Source organism: Marmota marmota, unplaced genomic scaffold (genome assembly GCF_001458135.2).
Source record: "Marmota marmota marmota unplaced genomic scaffold, marMar, whole genome shotgun sequence".
Lineage (NCBI taxonomy): Eukaryota > Metazoa > Chordata > Mammalia > Rodentia > Sciuridae > Marmota > Marmota marmota.
Window position 1 is genome coordinate 1453395 of NW_026000316.1, and position 13048 is coordinate 1466442.

Genomic DNA, 13048 nt, shown 5'->3' on the forward strand with positions numbered 1-13048 from the left:
TTTTTTTTTTTTTTTTTTTTGGTACCGGGGATTGAACACAGGGGCACTTGACTACGGAGCCACATCCCTAGCCCTATTTTGTATTTTATTTAGAGACAGGATCTCACTGAGTTGCTTAGCTCCTCGCTTTTGCTGAGGCTGGCTTTGAACTCACGATCCTCCTGCCTCAGCCTCCTGAGCCACTGGGATTACAGGTGTGGACCACTGCACTTGACCATGCTATGAGTTTTGATAAACAAAGATAGGCTATTTTTTTAAATAAAAAAAGGGACCATATTGTAGATCTTAACTCAAAATGCTTCCCATGCTTAATGTATCTCAGATATCTTTCCATGTGAGACCTGTAACCAGCTCATACTAACTTGCAATATTGAGTTGTGTGAATCTCTTCCCAACTCTGCATGCAGTGATGTTCGGTGATATCAAGTTGGTGTCTTGAAATCTGCTCTAGTGGGAGTAGTTACATCATCACAATAGGCAAATGCTGGAAATTGGGAATGTCCCCGCCACCCTCCAAAAAAGCTGGTTGTTAAAACATTTACTGCCGCTATACTACTGCAGGTAGTTCTCAGCCTTTGAAGAGGGTAACAGTTCATCGCATTAATGTGTCATAATTGATTTATTGATTCCATAGGGCATTTCTTAAATTCATGCTCACCTTGGGATAACACAGAAGGCAATTTAATTCACTAAGAACCAGAGAAAATAAGTAGCAGAGGAAGGAGTCTAAATACATAGTCAATGAGGCATTAATGATAGCGGAATTTCAGTTATAACATCAGTGAGAGTTGATATAGAGAAATGAATATACATTGGGATATTTCAATGTGCTGCAATGGAGGGAAAAAACATTTTCTCTAAAAAGAATTCATTCCATATAGATAGCTGCCCCAGAATATGGAGCTGTGAAATTATAGTCCTACATTTTCAATTTACTTGCCAATTTTAGCTTTAAGAAACCTCTGTGACTCAAATAAGCAAGCTGCAGGAACCAATGTGGAAATGCAGGATATCTGAGATGAACAGAGAAAATTTACTCTGAAATGGAACAGGCTGTCTCCACCTAAAACAGAGTGTGACTCAGCAGAGAGAGAAAACACAGGTCATATGGAAGAGCCAGAAATGGAAAACAGTAGGGCAGCTCTTGTTCATTGCACTGCCTACATTATAAGCCATTATGGACCCTAGGCAAATCTCAACCTCACTTATCAAACTGATGTCACATTGTTCTGGGTTTAGGTTGTATGGAAAGATCGTTTGTACCTTAAATATAATTAGGAAATGACTGAGAAATTTTTAACTCTAACCCATACTTGTATTTTTAGCAAGTCTTTGACAGACATACATGTAAGGCTGGCCAGTCAACTGTTGTGCAACAAGAAATGCCTGGCTGCTGCCACCATCTCCACTACTACTACAAGATTGTCATACTCTATAGCCTACAGTCTCAAGTAAATGACACAGACTTAGAAACCAGTGGCACAGAGTTGAGTAGTGAAGCTTAGCTGCCATGAAGTTGAGCATATTCTGTCTAGTCTATACCTAATTAGGCCTGTTGCTGGGCTAAAAAACTTCTGTAGATCACTGACTTCTTGTCTCCTTTTCCAGAAGCTTCTACTGTTATATCAGGTTGTTCTTGATTTATGACACCTGGACACCTTAGGAATTCAGCTTGAAGTTCTGCTTTTAGAAGTTCTCCCTTCTCAGAATTGAGGTTATAGCTCAGTAGTAGAGTGCTTGCCTAATATGTGCAAGGCCCTGGGTTTAATCCCCAGCACTGTCCCCACCCCCAAAAAGAAAGTTATCCATTCTTAAATCTCTACCTAAGTTTAAGAATTTTACTCCAAGGAGTTTGCTAATCTTGCTTAAGCTTTAATCAATTTAATCAATTTAAATATATCTTAAATATGTGATTAAATTTTTAATTATTATTATCAATTATATGCTTATAATGTCAACATTAGAAAATACAGAAAAGAGAATAAAATAGTCACCATCTGTAATTATAACTTTAAATATGGGCTTTATTTAAAATGCATATAAAATTATATATGAGCCAGGAGTGGTGGTGCACACCTATAATACCAGCAACTTGGGAGGCTGAGGCTGGGAAGATCACAAGTTTGAGGCCAGCCTCAGCAAATTAGTGAGGCCCTAAGCAACTTACTGAGATCCTGACCCAAAATAAAAAAATAAAAGAGGCTCAGTAATTAAGTACCCCTGGATTCCATCCCAGTACGAAAAATAGTGTATATGATCCTCAAGACTGTCTTATGAATGAAAAATAATAAAATCATAATTAAGTGTATTAAACAGAAATACTTATTCAAAATATTATATCCATGGAATGTATTTGCTAACATGGAATCATTAAATCCTGTTCTCTTTCATGTTAATTCACGTATAGTTAAATGTTTCTGGGCTGGGGTTGTGGCTCTGCAGTAGAGAGCTCGCTTAGCATGCGTGAGGCACCACATAAAAATGAAATAATAATTGTTTCCACCTACAACTAACAAAATAAATATTTAAAAAAATATATTTCTAAACCACTCTCATGGGAATTTCTCAATTCAGTGTTAAGTTCAGCACATTTTCTGCCTTTTACAAATAGAGACTGGCCTGATGGTGCTAGTTACTGAGAGAGAGGGGAAGCAGCTGCACCTCTGTCCATTTGCAGATCTCAGACAAGTGGATTGGGTCATTGCTCACCTGTTAGATGGTAACATGAAGCAGCAGTCTGACTCTTTTCTTCTCTACTCTAGACAGCGTTGGCTGTGGCCCGAGCCTCTGCTTTCTGCTTGAATTTTAACAGCATGCTGATCCTGATTCCTGTGTGTCGCAATTTGCTGTCCTTCTTGAGAGGATCCTGCTCCGTGAGTCCTAGCTACAACTAGGTCAACTTTCACATTAAAGAAAGAGACCCTGGGGCTGGGGATGTGGCTCAAGCAGTAGTGCGCTCGCCTGGCATGCGTGCGGCCTGGGTTCGATCCTCAGTACCACATACAAACAAAGATGCTGTGTCTGCTGAAAACTAAAAAATAAATATTAAAATTCTCTCTCTCTCTCTCTCTCTCTCTCTCTCTCTCTTAAAAAAAAAGAAAGAAAGAGACCCTGATATCCTTGATGTTAGTGGTCTCTTTTGGTGACTAAGGGTGTAGGTAAGGATGGGTGGGTATTGATTGGCATGCTATATCTAAGACAAGTTGGCTATAGGTTAGTGAATTTCATAAGGCAGGATGGTGACACCTGACCATGATCACTTTATATTTGTAGTTTTGCAGTCGCACACTGAGAAAGTCATTGGATCACAACCTCACCTTCCATAAGCTGGTGGCATATATGATCTGCATATTCACAGGTAACTCAGTAAAACCATGAAACTGAAAATTCAAGGGTATTCAGAGTTTAGTTTCATTTACCCATGCATATAAACATTCAAAAAATATTGAGCACCTGGGACTATTTTTCATGCAGTGTTCTAGGCCTATATCCCTGGAGCTTATATTCTATTCCTTTGGGAAGTGATTAGGTATAAGATCTTTGATCTCCCTGCATTACAGGGCACCTTCTATGGACTCAAAATTCTACTAGCATTTTATGTAGGATTCTCCTATTTTAGTGAGTTGTGCCTGCCATAATGTTCCTGAGATATTTCTTTCTTTTTAGCTATCCACATCATTGCACACCTGTTTAACTTTGAACGCTACAGCAGAAGCCAACATGTCACAACTATATCCCTTGCCTCTGTTCTCTCCAGCCTACATCATGACAAAGAGGGGGGTTTTTGGCTAAATCCCATACAGTCGCCAGACATGGTGAGTTGACTCAATGGCAAAGCCTCTGGGATCTGGTCATGAGCAGGAAGGCCAAAATATCCTTGTTGGACATCATGTCAGGCTGACATTTCTCTGTTCACAGACAGTCTTGTATGTGACATTCACCACTATTGCTGGTCTCTCTGGAGTGATCATCACCATAGCCTTGATTCTCATGGTAACTTCATCTATGGAGTTTATTCGGAGGAATTATTTTGAGCTCTTCTGGTATACACACCACCTATTTATCATCTATATCATCTGTTTATGGATTCATGGCATGGGGTAAGGTCTTCAAACCCTCATTCTCAGGTTCCAGCTCTCAACCTTGCATAATTCTTTACCTTAAACTGTCTTTCTTTGTTTCAGTGGAATTGTCCGGGGTCAAACAGAGAAGAGCATGAATGAGAATCATCCCCATAAGTGTGCACAGTCTTTTGAAAAGTGGGATGATCATGACCCTGACTGCAAGGAGCCACAATTTGAGGGACATCCCCCTGAGGTAAGAACCCTTATGGACAAGGACAGCCTCTTGTCATGTGCTGTTACTATTATCATTGTTAATATTACTCTTATTATTGTTATTATCATCATTATTAGCTCAGCCATGTGCTGGGTCCTATAAAGGATACCTACAAGATTTCTATCTTCAAGGAACTTCCAGCATCACTGGTAAAATGCCAATTAATAGGGAATATTGAAAAAGAAGGACTAAAAGTCATTGCATATTGTATGACCCCCTATAAAGGTAATAATGTTGGTCCACATTATTGATACTTTTTACCATGTCTCAGCCTTGCAGCATAATATTGATTAATCTTATTTATATATAGCAATAACCTCTGGGGTAGGTACTTCTTTTGTCTCCATTTGGGGACAAAAGGACTAGGATTCCAAAAGATTAAATTCAAGCCTAGGCTTTACAGAGTTTTGACAGTTGTACCATCCAAAAACTCAGCTATGAAATCCCAATCAAATTTTCTTGTGAAAAAAAAAAGCATTATTGAAGTAGGTTTTCTTTGGTGTTATGCTTGGAAACTGCTAGACAGTGGATGACTAAGAAACTGAGTTCTTGACTGGGGATATAGTTTGGTGGAAGAGTGTTTGCCTAACATGTGCAAGGCCCTGAGTTTGATCCCTAGCACAACAAAGAAAGAAAGGAAGGAAGGAAGGAAGGCAGGAAGGAAGGAAAGAAAAAGGAAGGTAGTAAATATTGGGGCCATAAGTGTGCCATGTACTCTGTGCATACCTTAATTATTTCTTTATCTCCATTTCCTAGAAGTGAAATTCCTAGGTCAAAGAGAAGGAATGCTTCTGAAACTGTTGAGATGTGCTGCCAGATTGCTTTCTGGGAAGATGCTGCTAATTTGTACCCCCATTAGCTATATGTGGGAGCACGCCCATTTCCCTGAATCCTAGTTAATTCTGGGAATTATTGCTCAAAGTTTGAGAGACTAAAATGCTATCTTGTTAATATTCATTTCTCTATTTCTTTTTTTTAAGAGAGAGAGAGAATTTTTTAATATTTATTTTTTAGTTTTCGGTGGATACAGCATCTTTATTTTATTTTTATGTGGTGCTGAGGATCGAACCCAGCGCCCTGTGCATGCTAGGCGAGCGTGCTACCACTTGAGCCACATCCCCAGCCCAACATTTCTCTATTTCTGAGGCCAATACTTTTATCACATTGTTACTACCCATTCCTTAAGTATGTTTTTTTCATGTATTCTGAATACAGCTGGGGATTTTTCTCAAATAACAAATAACACTAAATTGTATAATGTCTACTCTAACACTAGCCAGATCTCTGTTACTTCCTTCCCCAGAGATATCCAAGGAAGTTATTGACCTGCAACAGCATAAGAAACCTCATTCTACATAGCTCCAATATATCATACTTGACCAATTGTGCAAGAAGGGACATGACTTAGTATTACTAGGAAATATATTTTTAGTAGATCCTGTGCATATTGAAGTTATCTGCTATCTTGAGAAGATCTTGGGGGATAGAAAGTCTGCTTTAAAAAATATATATGTAGACAAGATAAAAACAAACTACCAAAAGATGACATGAAAGTAGAAGGGGGATATTAGGGAAGGGAAAGAGGAAGGGTGGGCATGAGTAAGGCAGGATGATAGGGAAGGTGGATACAAATTATATAATATGTATTACAAAATGTCACAAAGAAAAATATTATTTTAAACAAGTAATATGTGCTAATAATTATAATTTAATTATTAAATTAAATTTATAATTTATAATTTAAATAATTTTAAAAATCATGATTATGCTAAATGTTTTGAACACCTGACAAAAGAGTGAATTAATATCAAGCTTTATATATTGTTACCCAAAACATCAGCCAATATTTTCCCTTTTTTGTTTGTTTTGTTTTAAATCATTTGCTTCTATTTCACATTTACCATTTCTATTGGTTTTTCAGATTGGATAAGTTGTCCTGGAAGATAGTTTTAGATTTTCGAAATCAAATTTTATATTATTTAAGAATATAAATATATATACATATAGTACCATGTATTTTATTACTGTTGCTTTTGCTTCCTATCAGAAATGCAAATTTTCAAAGAATGGACTATTTTATGAGTAAGAGATTAGCAAACAAAACTATTGCAGTATATTCATTTCTACTTCTGTCTTCAGGATTTGGTAAAATTAGTGGCTTAGTAATGATACACATCAATAGCTTGACAAATATTTACTGAATGAAGCAATGAACTGCTACACAAAGAAAGTTCTAAATGAGAGATTAAAAGGGAATCTCATTCTTTAATCTCCCTGTGCAGTCTTGGAAGTGGACCCTTGCACCAGTTGCTCTATATATCTTTGAAAGGTTTCTCCGGTTTTATCGATCCCAGCAGAAGGTTGTGATCACCAAGGTAAATAAATAAATAAATATGCACATTCATCTTGCTGTGATAAATGTGGTATTCTGAGCATAGAACTAAATGGTCATGTCACACTGAAAGGAATAAAAAAGAACACGTGGAGGCAATATGTGTTTTTCTAGTGCTGCACAGAACTATGGGAAAGAGGGGAAGAGGAATTTGACAGAAACCACCAGGATGGGTCTGTGTCAGAGGATGCAAACAGGTGGCCTGGGAAGATCTAGCCAGTGGAGATGTGTGTGTGTGTGTGTATGTGTGTGTGTGTGTGTGTATCTACTCCTGGGGATTGAAGCCAGGACCTTGAACATGCTAGGCAAGCATTTTACCACTGAGATACACTCCCTCTCCCATTCAGATATATATTGTTTGGCCTAAAAATGTTTGTTTAAAAATTAACTTGGAGCTGGAGGTGTAGCTCAGAGGTGCACCTCCCTAGCATGTGCACGGCCCTGGGTTTGATCCCTAGCATTGTGAAAAAAGAAACATTGAACTGGTTGCTGTTATTTAAAACTCTGGATGGAGGCTTTAACATTTTAAAAAAAGAGGCATTTTTTTTTTTTTTTTTTTTTTTTTTTACTTCTCTTGTGGAATCAGAAAACCCAGTAACACTGAGTCACAGTTCCATGGTGCAAGCATTCTCTGGAGCTAAGTAGCTGCTGCTGCCCCCTTTAGAAAAGACTTGGTCTCAGTTTACCATTGTCATCAGCCCTCCAGCTTTGCTCATCTACTTTAAATGCCTGCCTTTGTCACCATTTGAGTTTGTCTCCTTTGGTCTATGTGCTTCCTTCACAGGTTGTTATGCACCCATCCAAAGTTTTGGAATTGCAGATGAAGAAGCGTGGCTTTAGCATGGAAGTGGGACAGTACATCTTTGTTAATTGCCCCTCAATCTCTTTCCTGGAGTGGCATCCCTTTACTCTGACCTCTGCTCCAGAAGAAGATTTCTTCTCCATTCATATCCGAGCAGCAGGGGATTGGACAGAAAATCTCATAAGGACGTTTGAACAACAGAATTCACTAATTCCCAGGTAGGTCTCTGAAATCAGCAGAGACTCAGACTAGGATATAGACTGGCAGAAGAGAGGAAACAATTCCTTACTGAAGCTCTGCTCTGGTAAGATGAATTGTGATTGAAACAAATAGGCAGAAGTCAGCTGTGGGAGCTGTTGTTGTGGGAGGATGTTTGAGGTTGGGAGAGGAGGTGAAACTTCACTTGAATGTTGTCTTCTCCCTTCTTCTAGGATTGAGGTGGATGGTCCCTTTGGCACAGCCAGTGAGGATGTTTTTCAGTATGAAGTGGCTGTGCTGGTTGGGGCAGGAATTGGGGTCACCCCCTTTGCTTCCATCTTGAAATCCATCTGGTTCAAATTGCAGCATTCAGACCACAAACTCAAAACTCAAAAGGTACCCTCCAGCATATCACTTTTTATGTAGCCTGTGCCTGACAGTTCTAGTGCCCTCATAGGCTAAGGTCTTCACAGATGATAAGGGAGTAAACTTTCTTTAGAGAGTTTATAAATAGAGTGAGCAATCACTTCTCTCTGCCAAGGCATCTACTTCCAGTTTCAATAGAAAAGAATGGTCTTCTTTTCAATCTGGCGTTTAAAATAATCCCAAACGAAAGATGACCTTGGAGGGCTATTTCCATTAGGGAAATTGTCAGGAGTTTTGACATTCATGATGCCTAAGGTCTTCCACTTTGTATACATGATTTGTCAGATCACCCTTAGACTTAATCAACAAACATAGTGTGTGCATGTGTATAATCCCATCACACAAAATACATTGTAAAGGGCACTTAATAATGCTGTGGTCTCTTTTGCTGATTCCAGATTTATTTCTACTGGATCTGCAGGGAAACAGGTGCTTTTGCCTGGTTCAAGGACCTACTGACTTCCCTGGAACAGGAGATGGAAGAATCAGGCAAAGTGGGTTTTTTAAACTACCGTCTTTTCCTCACTGGATGGAACAGCAACATTGTGAGTTCAAACAATACACTAATTCCCATGTTAAGTGTAGATGAATGTCAGACAAAAGATAGATTAGAAATAATTATTTCCTACCTGCCTTCACCCTCACACTCAAGCTTAAAAGTGACTGAAGGCAGTTATGAGGATTTTTTTTTTTTAACTTCTTATTTCTGACTTCAGGCTGGTCATGCGGCATTAAACTTTGACAAGGCTACTGACATCCTGACAGGATTGAAACAGAAAACCTCCTTTGGGAGACCAATGTGGGACAATGAGTTTTCTACAATAGCTACCACCCACCCCAAGTAGGTATATTTTCCTTTAGTTAATTGAGTTTGTGGAGTTAGAATTTAGGAAAGGTACTACAGCATGTTGAACACTCTTGGGAAAAGATTTCTGGGGTAGAAACTATTTGAACTATCCTAGACTCTTGTTTAAAACTGAGGAAATTTTATCTGGGGTTTTAGCAAAATAAGAGTCGTGATCTTGTAATTGATGAGAAGATGCTACTGCCCCAGAAAGCCTCCATTCAAACAGTGAGACAAAGAGGCTCAGTTCACCAAATAAAACAGAAAACTGGAGCAATTTAAATGTGTTTTTTTTTTTTTTTTTGGTGGTGTTTCTACAGAAACAAGGGTTTGGAATGTATTATCTAGTTCAACTGATCTCAGTCTTTTTGGAGGGTTTTGAATCATGTTAGAGCATACAGGAAAACCTAGTGCTATGAAACCAGCCATTCCAATGGGAAGGAGATGAAGTTGGTCATGGTAGGTAAACTCCCTGAACAAGTTGGCAGGTGAGATCAATTCAATTGCACAAACATTATTGGTTACTTTCTATAAACTCAACATTCACTATTACAGGAACTTTGGAAGTTGAAAGAGAAATAGGGTATGGTTCTTGCTCTCAAGGAGCACACATTTGAATAAGAGATGCATACAATCAATTCAAAGTAGAATGATGTATTCCTTGAAACAAGTGCATGGACACCTATGGTTTAAAACCACGAAGTGCTTGGGAAAGACCTTGTGAAAGGAGTGGCAAGAGCCCTTAGTTATTTGGATTTGGATGATCCTGGGTCCTAATATTGGTTTTGATACTTTCCAGCTCTGGGACCTGGAGGTAGAAAACCCTCTGATCTTCAGATTCTTTATCTGTAATATGGGGGTTATATTAATAAATACCTACTGTACTCACTTGCAGGATTGTTGTGAAGATTAAATGAGACAATATATGAAAATTGCTCTGTAAATTGTAAAACAGCAGCATACAAGCAAATGAGATTATACTAATTATCATGTTGTTTGAGTTGAACATAGTTAAAGCCGTGAGAATGAAAAAGATTGTAGCACTTGGGAAAAACTCTTTGGCAAATCCTCAGAGTGTTAACAGTTTCAATATGAGCCAGTAATTCCATTCCTTGGTATATATATGCAAGAGAAATGAAAATGTATGCACACACAAAAACCTATGCATGAGTATACATAGCAACATTATTCATAATAACCTAAAAGTGGAAACTACCTGTGTCCATTAACAGATGTACATCCACATAATGGAAATATAATTTAGCTATAAAAATGAAAGACATATTGACACATGCTACCACATGGATGAAGCTTGAAAACCTTATACTGAATGAAAGAAGACATAAAAAGCCACTTATTGTATCATTCTACTTATAGGAAATGTTTAGAATAGGCAGATCTAAATAGAGATTGTAGATTAGGGCAGAGAGATTGTGATTGGGAAGAAATGGAGAGTGACTAGCTAATGTGGATGGGGTTTCCTTTGGGGATAATGAAAATGTTTTGGAATTAGTTGGTGATGGTTTCACAACTTTGTGGCTATACTAAAAAGCACTAAATGCACACTTCAAAAGGGTGAATTTTATGGTATGTGAATTGCACCATAATTAGATTTAAAAAGAGAGAAGGCAGGTGAGACCCAGAGCACAATTGGAAAAGTTAGCTTTGGCAAGAACATCTCCTCTTTAGTGTGAGAAATTTTGAGGTGGGGATAAGCTCACAGTGGACGGCTTTAATGTCAGCTAACACATATGCACTTGCTGTGTGCTAGGCATTTTTTTAATTGTATGTTTTCATTTAATTCTCAAAACAAACCTATGGGGTAGGTATTATTTTTATTCCCATTTTACAGAAGGGAAGCTAAAACACAGAGAGATGTTAAGCAACTTGCCTTAAGTTATGAAGGTGGGTTAAATGTCAAGAGGTGGGATTTGAACTCAGGTAGATTGGCTCCAGAGTCTTACTGATGTGTTGTATATTTCTTCGGTGTTGTGTTCTCAATGAAATGGCTCAGTGCTGAGTGATCTGGATTGAGAGCACATGAGGGACTTGCAAATCGAAAAGGTTAAAAACACTTACCGTGAAGAACGTGGGAGTCAATGATGGAATTTTTGTTCAGTGTTGATGGGAGTAGTAGAAGGCCATTTCTCCTTTTTATATCAACAGACTTTGTTCTATTTGTATAGGTCTGTGGTGGGGGTTTTTCTATGTGGTCCTCTGACTTTGGCAAAGAGCCTGCGCAAATGTTGTCACCGATACTCCAGTCTGGATCCTCGGAAGGTTCAATTCTACTTCAATCAAGAAAATTTCTGAACTATAGGAGTAAACACAGTAGTTTGCATTTTGTCCCTCTTTTGGATTTTCAACAACTTACTTCATCTGGTCAGGTTTGTTCAGCCACTTCATGATAATACTGTACCTCTCAAGCCTTGACTTGACTCGACTCACTGTCATTAAAAGAAATGCATTTAACTTTGTTAATACTTGAGCTTCACCAATCTAAGAACTTGAGAAGTCAATAATTGCAAAGCACATGGATCCTTTCTTGGGAAATTGTCAATCCTAGAAAGCCAAGACCATGGCAAAGCTTGATGGCAGAGCTTTGGTGGTTGTCAGTTACACTATTTAACTCCAGGTGACTTTAATTCCAAGTGTTTCCATCTCCTGGACTTTAGTTCATAATCCCCCCTCCCTCCTGCCCTTACAGAAGATTTCTAAGTAGGGTGACTTTTTAAATAAAAATTTATTGAATTAATGACAAAACATAATAACCATAAATAACAATGAACATAAAATTACGAAGAACCCCATCCCCATATAATGCCGACTAGGTACATTGTTACTTTAAATATGATCTTATCCAGTGTGAACAACAACTTATACTTTTATTTTTGCTGGTCAAAAATGAAGGATTTTCTTTTTTGCTTAATGAATCTGTCTGTTACTTTTTCTGGGCTTTCCATTTGGGAAAGAAAATTTTGAAAATGTGAATCATCATTGAAACATAATAGTTGAATTATAATAAATTCATTTAGCTATATTATTATTTTGTATTGTTGTATTTAGGAAATAATTGGGAAAACTTGATCACCATCATGGATGACTTAGTCAGCAGAAGCTCTTTATCCCCATTTTTATTAAGGGATGTTTATTAACATCTAATGTAAAAATAAAGAATTTATAATTTTGATAAAATTTTTTTGGCTCCTACTTACTTTTCACAAAAGAATCATTCACCTAATGACACAAGCAAAATGCCTTTCTTTCTCCTACCGAAATGTTACTTCTCCTATCTACCCAACTTAGTGTACAATGACCACAACTGGCTATGGGATGTTAGTTGTCACAGTGAATAACCAGGAGGAAAGGAGCCCCAGGCTCTCAAAGAGGGGAAAAATACACACTTCATTGTGCTCAAAGACAATTCAACTCATTATAGATTTATAAGAATGTTTCTACTAAATTAGCACTACAGCACCTATTTTTCTACCATTAACTGATCAAGAATGAACAAAAGGTTGTTTCTAACTACCAGGAACCTCCATGGCTTGAATTAATGATTGTTTTTTTCAGTCACTAGTCTGAACATAATAGGTCTTGGTAGCTAAATTGTTATTCATCAGTAAAATATACCAATGAATGTTTCTGTAGGGCTAAATTGAAATGCCACTACTGTTGCCAATTTGTTCATCTGAATTTCAGCTGTCTAAGATTAATAAGGATTTGGGAACATGAACAATGGAACGTGAAGATATGCTTCCTGATAACTGCTTACTAAATAATTTCATCTTCAATGACCTTGATTCGAAATCTGAGTTCTTTGAAACCTGAGTTCTTAACAAGAAATGTTTCACTTTTGGTCTCAATGTCTAAATATAATGACACTTCAAAAGATGACAGCTGGGCTGGGGGTGTGGCTCAAGCGGTAGCGCGCTCGCTTGACATGTGCAAGGTGCTGGGTTCGATCCTCAGCACCACATACAAATAAAATAAAGATGTTGTGTCCACCGAAAACTAAAAAATAAATAAGTATTTAAAAAAAAAAAGA

At 37.8% G+C, this 13048-nt stretch overlaps 1 protein-coding gene across 1 annotated transcript in view; it reads left to right on the forward strand.

Moving 5' to 3' along the window:
* Positions 1 to 12124, forward strand: part of Nox1 (NADPH oxidase 1) — a gene marked incomplete at its 5' end in the record, with an annotated part of 16916 nt that extends 4792 nt beyond the window's left edge. The window contains 11 exons of the mRNA XM_048797380.1: positions 2763 to 2873; positions 3274 to 3358; positions 3667 to 3815; positions 3919 to 4100; positions 4185 to 4317; positions 6621 to 6713; positions 7515 to 7750; positions 7964 to 8126; positions 8555 to 8701; positions 8873 to 8997; positions 11187 to 12124. Of these exons, the coding sequence (XP_048653337.1) occupies positions 2763 to 2873; positions 3274 to 3358; positions 3667 to 3815; positions 3919 to 4100; positions 4185 to 4317; positions 6621 to 6713; positions 7515 to 7750; positions 7964 to 8126; positions 8555 to 8701; positions 8873 to 8997; positions 11187 to 11313 (1551 nt within the window). The remainder of the gene's footprint in view (positions 1 to 2762; positions 2874 to 3273; positions 3359 to 3666; positions 3816 to 3918; positions 4101 to 4184; positions 4318 to 6620; positions 6714 to 7514; positions 7751 to 7963; positions 8127 to 8554; positions 8702 to 8872; positions 8998 to 11186) is intronic.
* Between the last annotated feature and the right edge of the window lie 924 nt (positions 12125 to 13048).